The sequence below is a fragment of the Aplidium turbinatum genome, chromosome 5 (assembly GCF_918807975.1).
Source record: "Aplidium turbinatum chromosome 5, kaAplTurb1.1, whole genome shotgun sequence".
NCBI classification, from domain to species: Eukaryota; Metazoa; Chordata; class Ascidiacea; order Aplousobranchia; family Polyclinidae; genus Aplidium; species Aplidium turbinatum.
In genome coordinates this window covers 32,510,509-32,526,896 of record NC_137476.1, presented here as the reverse complement: position 1 = coordinate 32,526,896, position 16,388 = coordinate 32,510,509, and the positions used below count along the sequence as shown (strand labels likewise).

The window sequence follows — 16,388 nt, the reverse complement described above, 5'->3', positions numbered from 1 at the left end:
ACTACCTCCCCCGATTAACACTTTGCTCTGCCTTTATGAGCAGGAAAAACATCGTAAATTATTTATTTACTTTGTGATAAAGAAAAACGTTTGTTGACTTTCTGCGTTAAAATAAATCCGAAGTTAAAAAATAACTAAACATTAAAAAATTAACCAAAGTGATTTCTTATAGCCCATGCTTCAAAATAAACAGATTTTTGTTTCTTGTTGAGTGTGTTTTGATTTTATCAGAAATGACTTTCCTTCAAACAAATGACTGCAATGATGTTGCCAAACAAGGACACAACACCAGTGGAATTTATTCAATTTTCATAAAAGGAAAAATTCTTGACGTGTACTGCGATTTAGAATCTGGTGATGGCAGTTGGTTGGTAAGTAAAACTTTCACATGTTGATGTCACTAAATTTTTGATACTTTGCTTTATCTTGTAGACGCTTATTGTATGCTCATTAGTTTTTGCATGGTACGAAGCAAACGTTTTTTTGGATCACATGCGATGCTATACATGTTACAGATAGACCTTAAAAGTTTGATAAACCATTCCCTGACTAGCCTATGCTAAAGGTCATGTTTTCCATCAATGCACTGATCTAATACTCATGTCCAACATAATGCAGTGATTGAAATTTCTTCTTTTTGGTATGACGTGTATAAACAGCGTTGTGATGCGTTATGTCTAGAATCTAGATGTTATTTCAGTTGGTACAGAGTGCCAACATAAAAAAGAAATAATGTGTTTGCGATTAGTCTTTTTGTTGTGCATTTTCTAGTTGAATTGAATCACTCTTATGCTGGTCTTTCAAACCATGTTTATGATATGCTTTGTCGAAATGGTTTAGATTCAAGTTTCTCTCTTTGTTTAATGTTGTGATGTGCAGTTTTAGTCCAGTGTTCGTCAAAATATCATTTGCCAAACAAAATAAATTTCTAACTGATTCTTCTTTATGTGTAATTGAAATATTTTGTTCTAACGAAAGCATAGTACTGCAACAAAAACGTTCGATTTATATCTTGGTTGTGTTTGTGTATTTCAGTAAATTAACGTTACATTCAAGTTTGTTATTTAATTTTCTACAGTATGTTTTGACCTGAAATTTCTAAAATTTGAAAAAATTAATTTTCATACCTCGGCTATTTTATTGTTTAATATTACAAACGAATATGAAAAATTCAATTTTAACATGACTTATATTATAAACATAATTCAACATAGCCTATAAAATTCTTATTATTCTGTCAATGCTGCATTTATTTTGAGCCTAGATAGACAGGTCAAGATACGCTGTTTCATCTTGGCAAAACGTGTAAATAATATATCTAATACCTATGAAATCACCAAATTGTTTATTGATAAGCACTCCCTCTATATTTCGTTTTTGGAAATTCAACAAATATCAATTGCACCCGGTTTACTCTGTTTAGACAGGCCCCAAAGTTTCCCAGTATTTTCAAATATAGTTTTGTCTTGCTGAAGACATTCTTGTTGTTTGAGAAATTAAATAAAGCACATGAATAATAGACAAGTGTTCACATCTCCACTTTTCCAGGTGTTTCAAAGAAGAAACCCAGGAGAAGTTGATTTTTATTTGGGTTGGTCTGAATATCAAGCTGGATTTGGAAACAAAAGTGGTGAATTCTGGTTGGGTGGGTCACATAACTATGACACAACTATACGTTAGTTTCAAGTTGTGATTTACCAGTTTGCGTGTTGGGCCCCTCACATTTATGCCAAAACTTTGTGGTGATTTGAAGCAGCAATCATTTGGCAAGAGAATAAAGTATTTACACGTCGCAATCCTTCAAAACCAGAGTTAATAAAACATTCGTCAAGCATCAATACCCTTGAAATGTTTGGCTGCAAACTTGTTTTTTCAAAAATTCAAATGCAACACAAGTGCCAAAGTAGTGCAAAATCTTAACAGAACATATTGGTGCGGCTACTGTTGCTTGCTATGTGGCTTACCAGCACAACATAGGAAAATTACACTTGTTTAAAACAAAATCGGCAGTTAAAAAGCCACGTAACCACCTTTAGCTGTTCCTATTATTTAATATCTTATCCACTGTTTTTGTGAGTTGAAAAAGTGAAAAAAAATTGTGAACACTTTAATGAAACATCTTTTACAATTCATATTACAAGCAAAATGTATCAATCTTCACTGAGTGATGTGCTTTTTACAAATTACAAAATGATCTCTAAAAATGAAAGTATTTGATTTTTATCACCTCAGTGTAGCCGCAATTTTTTAAAACAAGCATTGTCTACCTTTTCCTTCTACAAAAATTTAGATTTTTTTTAACCCAAATTTGGTTTCCCATGAATCTCAACGACCTTCAGATTTTTCCAAATTGACAGAATTCTACATCCGGCAACACTGCATGGATGAGACCTTGAAGTCGAAGTGGTATAGCACTATCTGCAGTTATATTTTATGATTTATACTTTGATTTGTCATGTATTTTGAGTTTTTGATATTTTCAGGCTTAGATAATCTCCATGCCATTACCAGTTCTGGTTCGTATAAACTTCGCATTGATCTTGAAGACTGGGAAGGAAACACTGCATATGCTGAGTACAGGTGAGTATTTAATTTTTCATTACATATTGTTTGTTCAATGTATAGCCCGGCTGTTTCAAATGAAATCAATAAATAAAAAAAAAAAATAAAACTTATTATTAAATAAACATATTGCAATCTGTTTTTAAAATCTGGCATCAAGGTTTACCAAATAATTACCATCCAAACCATCCAAACAATCGCTAACAAATTTTATGCATCGAACAATTCAATTAAGTTTTGTTTAGGCGCCTATAAGTTAGTTGAGTTTGTGGACCGGCTGCTGCTTATCGTATTGTTTCTATGCTCTACCATTTCAACGCAATTGAAACGTATCTTGTGATACATATCATTTTTATTTCATCATATACCCCAGTACTATTAACGGTTTATACGACGATAAATATTTTTCAGCACCATGACTGTAGGAGACTCCACATCCATTATCGATTGAATATTGGAAGTTGTAATGGAACAGCAGGTGGGTTAGTGAGTGGTTGAACCAATGGTTTTGAACAGAAATAAGTTTTCATTTGACAAAAGTTGGATTGTATCTACTGTAAATTACACCTAAATAACCACAAGGACCGCTATTTGGCAAATCATTTGTTTGTCTTTGAACAATCGAATAAAATCACATTATCCGTTCCATCTTCGAAAACGAAGGACGGACATCAACATCACATAGAGTGTGCAGATGTTTTCATTAATTATTTGGAAATTTTTCTTCTACGTTGGAAAGGGTGTAAGCCTAGCTATTTTCATAAAATAAATTTGTAAAATTTAGATCTTGGCGCCACCTTAAAAAATGTTTTTCGATTTCAAATTTTTTTACTAAGATCTATTTCGCTTGCTTACTATCAAATAAAGTGGTAGCTTACGTATCTACAATAATTACGAACTGAGCATCTAGTTCATCACAAGCCGCATCGGCTATAATACAAACATACACACTATCAAACGAACACTCGGATACATGTAGAAAATGAACATTTTCGAAAGGAGCTTAATGTCCCAAGCATCTGTCATTTCAGCTAATCAGTGGATTATTATCAAGATTATTAAGTAAACACAAAACGATTGCGTGAATAATAAAGCAAAGTATATAAAACGATCTATCCAACTTTCAAGCTTAATCTATTTCTAAAATTTGAAACTTTATTAACCCTATCTTAATACGAGCTGTTTTCGTACACGGAAAGCACGTCACTGGCTATCTTAGCCGGTGCCAATTGATCATTAAAAGTTATTTGTCCATATTTACAATGGATTGCTTACGGAAAAAACGCTTTTGGTCACAGACCGGGTACTATTAAAATTGTATACAGCACACAACCAGTATTTACAAAATGATGTTGAAAATGAAATTTAATCTCTCTCAATATAATTCAATTTTTTCAAATAAGTTATAGCAGTTGAGAGCTTTTGAACATGAACTGATTATTTACTGACAAGGCAAGTTGTTTGCGTAAGAAAATAGCATTTTGACGTAAATCATTTTTATTGAAGATGATTCATTGTCCTACAACAATAATCAGCAATTCAGCACAAAAGACAACGATAATGACGCGTTGGGGAGCAGCAATTGTGCCGTTGATCGTCGTGGAGCGTGGTGGTATGATCATTGTTCTCATTCAGACTTAAATGGAGAATACATCGATGGAGGGCATTCGAGTGGTCGTCATAAAGGAATCATTTGGTATCATTGGAAGGGAAACAGCTATTCGATGATGATGATGATGATGGCGTATGAGCGATCTTTCCAGGCTAGATTGGAGGGCAGGAAATCTTCAGCCACTCAGCAGTCTCGTCGTCCAGGATTCTCAGACCATGCGCACCGTGCGGAGGCAGTGGTGGATGACATGGTCTGCGGTCTGTTCCGTGGCACCACACTCGCATTCTGATGAAGGAGCCAGGCCCCACTTGTGCATGTCCGAACGAAAGCGGCCGACGACAGTTCGCAGGCGGTTAAGCCTGACCCACGCAAGCCTTGCGAGGGACATCCCTGGTGGACGGGGATCGGCGTCGGGTATGAAGTCACGGAGCGTGGAGGTGTGATTTTGCCACTCCGTGTTCCACATGTGGTTCGTCCAGTGTGCCGCACTTAAACCAAGTTCTTCTGCGTTCTTAAGGAGTTGTTGTGCGGCAGGCACAAAGGGGCGTCTTGATTTCAGCCGCTGCTTTATAGGTGGTGGTCTCTTGAGCTATTCGATGAAAAAGGCAGAAATGAAGATTCAGCGGATTTGATTCAATTTAAAGAACAAATTTGTTATTCTCCACAAATCTGCCAAAAAAAAAAGTTTGAAATTTTGTTTAGGTGTTTTTCTAATTTTAAACTTTGTGATCCATGTGGCCCAAAAAGCATTTTTGTGGAACGCAAACGGCTTTAAAATCATCAACGACTCCGTAGTAGCCCTGATATACGACTCAGTCAACGACTCAGTTAAATCGCCCTGATATAGTCCGTCTTGGTGAAAAGCAAACGGCTTTAAAATCATCAACGACACCGCATCGCATGGTCATTGATATGGAGATTGTCATTGTAACGTTAGTTAAGAAACAACTTTTACCGTCATCGTATTTTCTACTCCAACGTTGTGCAACCCGTGGTTAAACAAATTGATCTACTTTTTAAATAAAGTGGGAACCACGAGGCGATTTGTGCCTCGACAATTTTGATTTTTGTTTCCAAACAATGACTTTTGTATTTTTGCATTAGATTTTGATTGGTGATTTTCAGCTGACTGCCACTTCAAGGAGGTAGCGTAATTGGTTTATCATCATGGACTGAATGGCTGGACGGCTTGAGATAGCTGCATGAACATTTGTCATAATTAACATATTACGTTACAATAATTTCTGTTAAAGTGCGGTCCCCGGCCCATCCATTTATACCTGGGGCGTCCAAACTTTTCCCGGGCGGGCAAATTTGATACTGCGGAAGGGCCCGAGGGCCAACAATATCTGATAATCTTGTTTTGCTCCAAGAATGGTGCAATATATAGTAATATTGCGTTATTTAATATCATTTTCATACAACTAAGCAATGCAGGTTTAAGTATTTTATATGAGTTACCATGAAGTGGCATATTACCGGATGTGATAAGTTAAGATATAAGTTATCTGCTTTTCCATTATAAATAGAAACATCCAGAAATTTTGTAAACCACAGCTGTTAATGTGAAGGATGAAGTTGACGTTTTGATTTTAGTACCCAGATCAAATTTGGTTTGAGGTTGTAGTGGTACCAAGCATAAATATGTTGAGCCGAACAAGCTCAACGTTTACTTTCAAACGTTCGCATTTCTGAAAACTTGTTTTTATCCAGCTGCTGGTAAAAAACACAAGACAAATAGGTTTCTGTCGACTTCGCCAATCGGCGTCGCAGTGAAGCTCAATTAGCTGCAGGTGATCTAGAGCTCACCCAGAATGAAGTGAATCGCAAAATGTCCTTTTCAATTTCAGCAAAATCCCAAAAGCGGTCGGTGAATTCACAAGCAAGGAAATAAATGAATGCTCGCCGATCACTCATCAGTCATTACTGTACTCTTCATGACAATAATAGTTGATTTCGCAATTATGACGCAATAATACTTTTAACTTTTCTCAATGGCTTTTCTCTTCTTTGTAAGAAAATGTTGTTTTAATTTTTTTAATAATGCAAGTTGAATTGGTATGATTTTTGTAAGTCTGCGGACCAAAAATAACACATTGTGAAACAACAGGTGCGGCCATGCTAAAACGTATCGCGGGTTGGATTTGGCTCCCGGGCGTACTTTGGACACCCCTGGATTATAAGTATTTAGCTCGACAGTGCGGAAAGTTTCTACACCCTTGTTTTATATTACTCGCTGTCACATCAATAAACAGTTTAAGTACGCTATGAATTACGATATACTGAAAGCACGGCCTTTGGAGTAATTTTTAAGTAAGATAAGTATGTAGGCTACTTGATTCACAAGCAAAAGAGAGACAATACTTCATTACCATCATTAACTATACTTCATTCAGTTCTCCGAAAGTCTGAATCCAGCTCTGGTTGCATTATGCTTTTGCCTAAATAGAACATATCGATAACAGCACCTTGTGTAACGTTTAGTCAAACATGATGTTTTATTAGAAAATCGTTGTTAATTTAATCGTGGATAGTTTAAATCCTGAGGAACAATTGGTTGTACATATTCGCTGAAATTTCTTTTTGTGTATATAAACAGTTGCATCCAATAACACAATTTTGTTGTTTTCTGGTTACGCAGTTAGCTGGTAGGTTTTACATAAAAAAGCATCGCAAGTACAAACAAATAGGCTTGGCCTAGATCAGGGGTGGGGAACCTGCGGCCCGCGGGCCAAATGCGGCCCGCGTGACTGTTCCATGTGGCCCGCGTTAAAATTTCTTTACCCAAAATGTATTGAAACAACAGCTCAAAAAAGAGTAGGGTGTGCATTCTTGGTATATTGCTAATGGCCTTCTATGACTATTTAATCCATCATAGAAGATTAAGAATTGCAATTAAGAGTTGAGTTACAATTAAGAGTTGCAACATCTTCCGTGTTAGCAGATATCACACGACTCACCAAAAATAAAAACTTTCAACCATCCCGCTAGCTGTGAAAGTGAAATAAATCATTGTCCACTAACTGTCTTCGCTGCATTTTTTATCTGTAAATAAAATTTCGAAATTTTTAGTGGCCCGCCTGTATTATTTCTGATTTTATGTGGCCCGCAATACTACAAAGGTTCCCCACCCCTGGCCTAGATACTAGTTTGTTGAGAGAGAGCAGTGGAAGTATTTTGATTGCTATCAAGTGCATTTGATTGGGTTAAACTGTTTAACCCTATTGTTTATAACAGATATATTAGTAGCTTCTTGGAGAAAATTAAATTTTGCTTTGTTTTTTAAAATATCGGTTAAAGTGTTATATCCTGGTACTGAGAATCAAGTATCTTAAAAGCTCTGGTTAAAACTGACAGGACAATTTCGTGATATGATGCTGGGCATGTTATTTGATTTAAATGCTGTTATTCTGAAATATATTCAACCCGAACAGCCACTTAATCTTTTTCAAGTATTAACCAAATTGAGTTAAAGTGGTGTCTAAGCTAGTGTTGATAAAGATCGTGATAACATCAACTGGTTGTGGACTTTTGTTGCAGTAAAAAAATAAGAAAATTGCACTTATTTTTAAGAAATGTTGTAGTAAAATGTTGCATTTATGCACGAGCATTTTAAACCGCAGTATAGTCACTTTGTTCATTTGGTTTATCCACATACACTTTTGATGTATCTGAACATTTTGCGTTGAAAAACGGCGGGAAAAATATTTGATTGGGACATTTCTGTGATCACTATTACGTCTTTATTTAGCTCAAAAAGATGATTCTAATGTAATCTTATCCTAACTTGATTTTGTAAAATTCAAAACAAAACATTTTCTTTATTGCTTTTCGTTTGTGCACAATTCCTAGAAAAGTTGCAGTTAAAAAATGCAAAAGCAATTTACATTATAAAACTCCTGAACATAACTTAAAACAAGTGTAGCTTGTTTAGGAATCTTTTTGGAGCTATAAAAATTACAAGTTGCTAAAATCCATCCTAGTTATTGATGTACAGGGCCGGATTAGGGCGGAGGCTGACGGAGTAACAGCCCCGAGTCCAAAACATAAACTCATCGATAAAAGTTACTAAGAGGAACTGACGTGATATTAGATTAATTAAAGGATGTGAGGATTTGTTAAGTCATTAAAACTCCAATCGAACAAAAATGGAAGACGCCATACTCGAGTTTCACCTTTGTTTGTGATCATCAGTGGTGGATATCAATGTGTTTTAAGAGGGAATCGAACTTCTAACTTGATGGGAATTGTGGACTTCACCGACCTGAGTGAGAATCTCACCTTTGTGATATTAAACTACAAAAAAAAATATGGGGTTGAGGGCCCCGGAAATCTAGGAATTTTAATCCGTTTTTTTTTTTAAATCCTGATGCAGGAATTTATTTTATTTAAATGGCTGGATTTCAAGCATTTGTTTATATACGAGACAAGACAATGTTTCTTTATTTAAGGGTTTATTTTCATTTCGGAAACAAAAACTTTTCCGACAAGTTATGTAATGCGGCAAACAGCTTTATGCTGAAGTCCGCCTCTATAGCTCAACTGGTTAGCGAGTGAATTCTCGAACGAAGAAGCTTCAAGACCAAGTGGTGACTCGCAGGGTGTGCGCTTGAGCAACGCATTTTAATGACTGCTCTTCAGTCAGCGACACCCAATAAATGGAATAATTCCCTGGCAACAACACTTCAACAATCGGAAATTTCACGCTGTCGATCTCGGTAACCGGCTCTGTGTCAAAAGCCTCTACAAGAATGCAAAACTATCATCAGCTATCAAGGCTTTGTCAGCCCGAGGATAAAGATTTAAAACCAACCAAATAGACCAGGGCTTCCTAAACTGGGGATCGCGACCCCCCAAGGGGTCGCGTAACAAACTTCAAAGATCGCAGAGAGTATACCAATTTGCACAAGGTGCTGCATATTAACACTTCTGTGCGAGATGCTGTGACAGCTATAAACATTATTAAGAGTCGCGCACTCAATGGCTGCCCGTATTTTTGAACATTTATGAGGTGAAATGGAATCGGAGTTAAAAACTCTTGTACTGCACCGTGAAGTGAGGTGGCTTTCAAAAGTCAAAGCTTTAAAATGCCCAGCCAATTAACGTTGAAAACCGAAAGCGTGATTTTTCCAACAGAATAAAATTCAGTCTTGGTCCACCATTTTCTCAATAACATCTAGTTTTTGAAATTATGTCAAATGCCAGATTTGCTTGAAACACTAAACGAATTTAATTTGTCCCTCCTAGGAGAAAACATCAATATTTTGCATTGAAATCTAAAATTGATGCGTTCATCAAAAAATTGAAACATCTAGAATCCAAAATTTCAAAATGATTTATCTGAAATGTTCTCACTGCGTCTACCGTTCCAACCTAAGCAACATTGAAAGCGTCTTGAGACCAGCTTTAACTAACATTCAGCCACGGATGGACTTGCTTTGTAGCAGAAAGCAGTCACATCCATCAAGCTGAATAAACGTGATTGCTTTTTTGTTTTGTTTCCAGTGGGTTACCTATAGGATTCGTTGTGATGGTCAGAAATAAATAAAAATAAAAACAAACTGAACTGAGTGCCGGTAAATTGTTTTTGGTTTTCGTTTGATCTAAGCTTTTCAATAAATATCACAAATGTGTATTTTACACTGCTTATCATTTCAATCGTAAGGAGTCGCCAAAATTTTTAGGAGGTTAAAAGGGGTCGCGAGCAAAAAAGTTTGGGAAGCTCTGAAATAGACTACAGTCTTAACAAAAGAGCATAGATGTAGTGTCGAATCGAAACTGAACCATTGAAGACAAAGACATAAAAGCCAAACAAAATCAAACTCCTCTCGATTCATGGCCACATTTAAGCGCAGTTATTTACTTAAAATTTTAAGTCGATTTTTAACGTCAAAAGTCTTAAACTGAATCACACTCACTCAAGTGAGATTTATTCAACTGACGCAGAGTTACTTGAGAAATGGGATTGAAAAAAAACAAAAAAAGCTAGATGATGTCTAAACGGGACCGACGCAAATCATAGTCTATATTAGCGCGCTTGCCAAACCTCAAACTAAAGCGAAGTAAATGTGTTAACAGCATTTAAACCTAAACCGGTGTAAAACCGCTAAAATATTTTTTAAAGCTGATGCATTGTTAAACCGTTGTCAACTGCGATTCGACTTCTTAGCATAAGGTTTATAAAAATAGTTTTTCACTGCACAAGTCCCCGTACGACTAGTCACAACGAAATTACAATGTTGTAATATGACATTCTAATTGTTGGTTGCCTTTGTTAACATTCCCAACGTGTCTTCAATGCACAGTATGCACAATTGGTTTAGTAGGCCCAGTTGACAGTTGTTATCAATTAATGAAAGGTGACGTCATAATCATACCCTAGTATCAACAGGACTCAACGTCAATAATGGTCTTAATGTTGTAGTTTACCATCATGTCGCAGCACGTAATCACTGCTTTTATTATAATTGTTGTAACAGTGATTAATTCAATTCCATGTGACGAATTAAATGGAACAAAGCAGGAAAGCTCTTATGCTCAGCCGGGTTAATTAAAGTGGGCTAATAAGTCGCGGTTTAGGATAGAATGTTCACGCAATTTAAACTGAAAGCTAGCCTACTTCAAACGTTCGCATTGAGACATGTCTTCTAAAGGTTAAGCGTTTTGTTTGCTAGTGTGGCAAATACAAACAATTTATAACTCAAAAATCAATAAAAGCGTAAACTCTGGAAAGTGAAATCAGCTCCAGTGTGAGCAAAAACGCATCGAATGGCGGTGGTTGAAAACCCTGGTGGCATGAATTGGTGGTGTGATACTGACGAGCCCAGGCTCATGGGCGATACACAGTGTCTATCGCTTTCGATTCTTGGTACAATCGGCTGCCGTAAAACATAATAAAAAAACGAGTTATTATTGAAAGCGATTTCTCGTGTTATTCCAGTTCTACCCACAATGCACCGGTGACGATTCTGTCAACGCATTAACAGGAATTCTCTGAAAGCTATTGATGTTCAATGAGAGCTGAAACAAAACTTTTTGAAAAATATGTTTCCTAAAAGTTACCACCTTATTACAATGACCACAGGTCTCTAGAAATTGAATATATTGATTGAATGGACTACTGTTCAATTGCAATAACAGTTATAAATTGAGTAAATCGCTCTTTTAGAAGCTATGAGACGTAGCCTATACTTTTTGAACGTGAGACGTAGACACCTCGAGTTGCAAACGTTGTAGTCAGTGCCGTGTGAGCACCATCTCGTTCCCTTACTGCGAAAGTCAATGGTCGATCCTTATTTCTGGTAACGGCGATAAACAGTATATATGGCGTTTCATAAACTAAGGGCCGGTTCGAAAGTGGGACGTGGTGGCATTGGCAGTACTGTGTTGAGCCTATATTGCCCTGGGGCTAGAATAATTCTGGCCTCCTGTTTAAATCAGCATCATTAACATTAACCAAAGAAGTCAAGACTGCATAAATTCACACCCAAGACCAAACAAGTTTATCCTGATGTAAATTTACTCCAAATTGTGAAATGATATTTTAAACCAACAACTAGGACTAAAGACAATCATCGGTGTGCCAACGAACAACACAAAGCTATTCCAATACATTATTTAAGCTAATGATGATGCGAAATTGTCAGAACCAGTAGCCTAATCACCTTGGCACGAAAAAATACTCTTAATGAACCCATGAAATTATGACGAATTCCAAGAAAAAACGTGTGTGCATTTCCGGACAAAAAAATCCATCAATTTTACAGTAATTCAACGTCTGCAGACGTTGAATGTGTAATATAAATGTGAATGATCGTGATATGTTTAGCATTTTAGTTTTAAAACGTTGCAGTTTAACCTGGTCGTTTGGTCGTTAAATATCAATCAAATTTGGAAAACCTCGAGTCCTAGACCAGGGGTCACCAACCTTTTTTGCATGTGGGCCACTTTGGCACTAAGGAGAGCAGTGGCGGGCTGCACTAATAAAATTTTAAGTATGTTCACTCTTATGCTAGAAAAGAATTCATTTCGTACCTAGTATCCAGCGTTACATGTTGTTAATATTTATCTTAGAATACCGCAACAACAGAATTAGTCGAACAACGCTACTGCCAGGCCAAGCTCCTTTAACAACACTTTTGACTTCTTTAACAATCCCTAATAAACGAGGACTGTTCTCGCACTGAAATCAATGCTGCAGATAGGTAGCAAGTGAAGAGTATTGGGGGAGAGGCTGTCTCCTTGAGGGGAACCGATGGCTGTCTCAAAGTTTGCGGACATTTCGTTGTTAATGCGCACACAAAGTTTCGTGCCAGCCTCCACAAAACATGCAACAGTGAACCATTATCTTGCAAGATCTCCACCATGAGATGGAACATGTTTGGACACCTTCTGAGACTTCACCAGGACTCACCTCCCCAGAAAGCCCTTGAATTTGCCATAATTGGCAGCAAAAAGTACCAAGGCCGAACCGGACGTCACCGTACCAACTTATTACAACTGCTGCGATCTGACATCAGGAAAGCTGGCCTGGGATCCCTGCTCAGCAAATCACATCTCCATCGATTGCAAAACATCGCAAAGGACAAAACAGAATGGAGATCCTATCAACCTTGTTGAAAGACTGATCGAAGCCAGCGGCTGTCAAACGATTTGGCTACACTGGCGGCGGAGACAGTTACAATAATAATAATACACGAGGCCACTTGTTTTGCTAATTATAGCAAGGCGAGCGGTTTCATAAGAATATTCATCGCCAAGCAAGAGTGGTCTTGTTACTTCGCTTCGCAATTAACAGTATCAGTAAACAAGGAAATGTTTGACGCATCGCAATACAGCCTATACAGGCAACAAGAGTGACCTGCAAAACATACCAGCGAAAAATATGCTCCAATAACAAGGAAAAAGAAACCAGGCACCATGAAACAAACGCTTGTGGAAATCACCGAAAAAACGTTCCTATCGTAACCCATGAACAGTGTTCCCTCTAAAAAAGCAATGGGTTGGTTTTGATCCTTTTTGTGAGAGTCTATAAAACCGTCTTTCCTTGATTAATTATTAGACAAGTGTCACTTACGGTGCTTATCAGCATGCATGGCAATAATTGTTGATTAACAACTTTTTGCAGTACTAAGCTAAGTATTTTCATAATACAACCAGAAAAAGTTTTTAAATTTGTATAATATTCTGCCAATTTATTATAAATTGATTTGGCACACCGACTTATTTTGCCAACAAAAACTTGCATAAAGGAAACACTGCTCGTGAAACACAATAACGGTGAAACGCACACTAGAGTTTACATGACATTTACAAACTTAATATAAGCAACCCTATACTCACAGACAATTTCGAAATTTGAAAACAGACGTTTTAATCAACCACTGGGACAGTTTAGCTGGACATCGCATTGGAATCACTTTAAGCGACCCCAACCTAGAACTAAAATATGATTGGTCGGTCGGTGGAATCATATGCAAAGCGAAAATATGCTTCCCGGAAAGTATTTTTTGCCTTCATGCTCTATAACTCTTCAAGAAAAGTATTTTAGGTTGTACTTGTACGCTGATACCTTCCGCGGGCCGCACATAACAGCGTGGCGGGCCGCATGCGGCCGGCGGGCCGCCAGTTGGTGACCTCTGCCCTAGACCATAGGATTTGTAAGCAGAAAAAAATCTGCATATAGGAATTCAACCTTTCTCTGCTGCATATTTGCAAAAGAAACCAGTCATTGTCAAAAGGCATTTGAATTTAATCTTCAGAGATTTTTAATAAGATGAGTTCACGAAAGATGTTTTGACATGTATTCTAAGCCTTATGTTGGTGCATTAGTTTGATTTGTATGAAATGTGAAAAAATCCAGATAGGAAGAATAAGTTTCAATAAACAAAATTGTATTTTATTTTGATGTAAATGATGAATGGTCAGTAGCTACTACATAATAAATGCTATGTTGTTTTACTTTTCATAATGAATGCACCTAAAATTTAGTGCAAAATTAACAATATTATTCTTGTCAACTATTGTCCATCTCCAAAGATGAAAAAAAAAATAAAGCGTCAAATTAAAGCGACGATTGCGTAACTCTTGCAATGTGCTGCTGAGCAACAGATGCCAGGCGAGAAGCAGATTAGTTTTGGAGAATGCTTGAGTGAAGTCATAATTACTGCTTGCAATTAAGTAATGGCAATTTTTATTGTATATTTTCATAAAATGAAAGAAAGAAATTAAGGTTAGCTTATATACAAGTAGGCAGTGTTTGTGCAGTACAAATCATTTGATCCTCATCTAATTGAACTTCTTTAGACTAAGACATCTGAAAAATTTTACAAAGATTAGTGGATAAAGTAAAGATAAAGATGATTATGACAAAGTTTCACAATTTCTAGCAAAAAATATTGCAGAGATACAGTAAAATAAACATAATTATTTGCGATTTTTCCTGATGACATTTTGCAGCATCTGAGAAGTAAAAACAAAATAACGATAATTAATTTCACAAAACCGTGGTTTGTAACCGCTTCACAAAACATTTTTTCGGATAACGTTTGTAAAAGAAAATTGTCGGTTTACGTATTTATAATGTATATTATGCAGTGTCACAATCAAGATGCAAAGTCTCACGACAGGCTACTTTATGTGTTTCGACCAAGCTTAATGTTTTAATTCCATAATTCTCACGAAATGTTATTATCGGTTACTTCGTTATTCGGTTACTTACTTACATGTAAGTTCGTATAAATTTACGTTGCAATTTACATTCAATTTACGTTGCGTTTACAAAATGGATGCAGATGTACCAATAAGGGATAACGGCCACACACAATTCTACTTCAATTCACCGTTTGTGACCTTTTCGCTTCATACAATTGAAGCTTGGGATTGGAAAATATATAACGTACCAAAGCATAAGTATTTGGACAAACTAGAATATCATCGAACTTGCATAAAATATCGTTTGAATATCTGAATCTCCACGAATTAAAAGCTTGAATCCGTTTGATTTAATACTTTTTGACAACAAAAGTTTTGCACAAACAGCAACAAAATATTGCAAACAACGTTTCACAGAAAATAAAAATTTTACTTAGTATTCATTGTAGTTAAAATAAGGAATAAAAAAGATAAAAAACGTTTGTGGCAGATTATATTGATGCAGGCCTATGAAATAAAGGTGGGTGTTTCAAAACTGTGGTGTATAAGTTTTGTAATATTCAAGTTGTAAATGTCAGAGCATTCTTTTGCATAGCAACAATTTTGCCTTTCACCAACTATAGTGTTTATTTGTGTGACCTCGGCATTGGTCATGAATACTTCCAGCCATACAATTATTGTGGTAAGCGCTGAAACGTTTCAATCAGTCACCGACATAGGTGGCCTATCCTAAAAGCGTCAAAGCACGATTTAAGCATGAAGAAAACGTCTAACGAAAGAAACAGAAACCCGTCTGTTGCAATTGAACACAGCTTTGAAGAACTGAACGAAATTTACGAAACATACATATTCCTTTTGATGTGCCGGTGTAACGGTCCAGACAGGCCCGGATTTAGGGGGGGCAGAGGGGGCAGTTGCCCCGGGCCCCCCGACTTTTGAAGGGCCCCCCTATGTGGAAAAAAATGTGATTTTGTGTTATTTTTTTCCTTTTGACCTTTAAAGTTTCTGCAAAATGCTGTGCAATACTGGACTGATGCTACTGTAGACGTAGAGATAGTTTTTCGCGCCGAAGGCGCGAAAAAATTTTTTGCACGGGGGCCCCCCAATCTTAAAGTGCCCCGGGCCCCCCATCAGCTAAATCCGGCCCTGGGTCCAGAAGTTACTGCGGTCTGAAAGTTACCGTAACTTCTGGACCGCGTATACGCGGTCTGAAAGTTACTGCCAGTCCAGAAGTTACTAAAACAGGGCTGTCAGATTTGACGCTTAATTGCAGCAGATTTTTATAGCCTAAATGATTTCAACATTGGAAACATGTTGAACTTGAAGACTTATCCACCATTGCATCTTAACAACATGGTTTATAGCAGAAACGTAATTGGGAATGAAGCGAAAATAAGATGAAAGTTAAAAGATGAGTTTTGTACCAGAAATTGTTGCTGTATTGGAATGAAATTTTAATAAGTAACCTAACAATTTTCGTACGGTAGGCTATCATTTCAACCTGATTTGTTTGTATCATACGATTTGAAGTTGTGTCCGTGCGTTGGCAAATAAATTTTGG

The 16,388-nt window shown here is 36.8% G+C and overlaps 1 protein-coding gene across 1 annotated transcript; it reads left to right on the top strand.

Moving 5' to 3' along the window:
* The first annotated feature begins 233 nt into the window (after positions 1–233).
* Positions 234–6,633, top strand: LOC145771143 (ryncolin-2-like). The gene is made up of 5 exons (XM_082582880.1): positions 234–371; positions 1,549–1,645; positions 2,484–2,580; positions 2,974–3,040; positions 6,285–6,633. The coding sequence occupies exons 1-4, from the start codon at positions 234–236 to the stop codon at positions 3,011–3,013; spliced, it is 372 nt and encodes a 123-aa protein (XP_082439006.1). The 3' UTR covers positions 3,014–3,040; positions 6,285–6,633.
* Positions 6,634–16,388: the final 9,755 nt, after the last annotated feature.

Coding starts and splice junctions, on each gene's coding strand:
- LOC145771143 (XM_082582880.1), top strand. CDS start 234: ATGACTTTCCTTCAAACAAATGACTGCAATGATGTTGCCAAACAAGGA. Junction 372..1,548: donor CTGGTGATGGCAGTTGGTTG/GTAAGTAAAACT, acceptor CCACTTTTCCAG/GTGTTTCAAAGAAGAAACCC. Junction 2,581..2,973: donor ACTGCATATGCTGAGTACAG/GTGAGTATTTAA, acceptor AATATTTTTCAG/CACCATGACTGTAGGAGACT.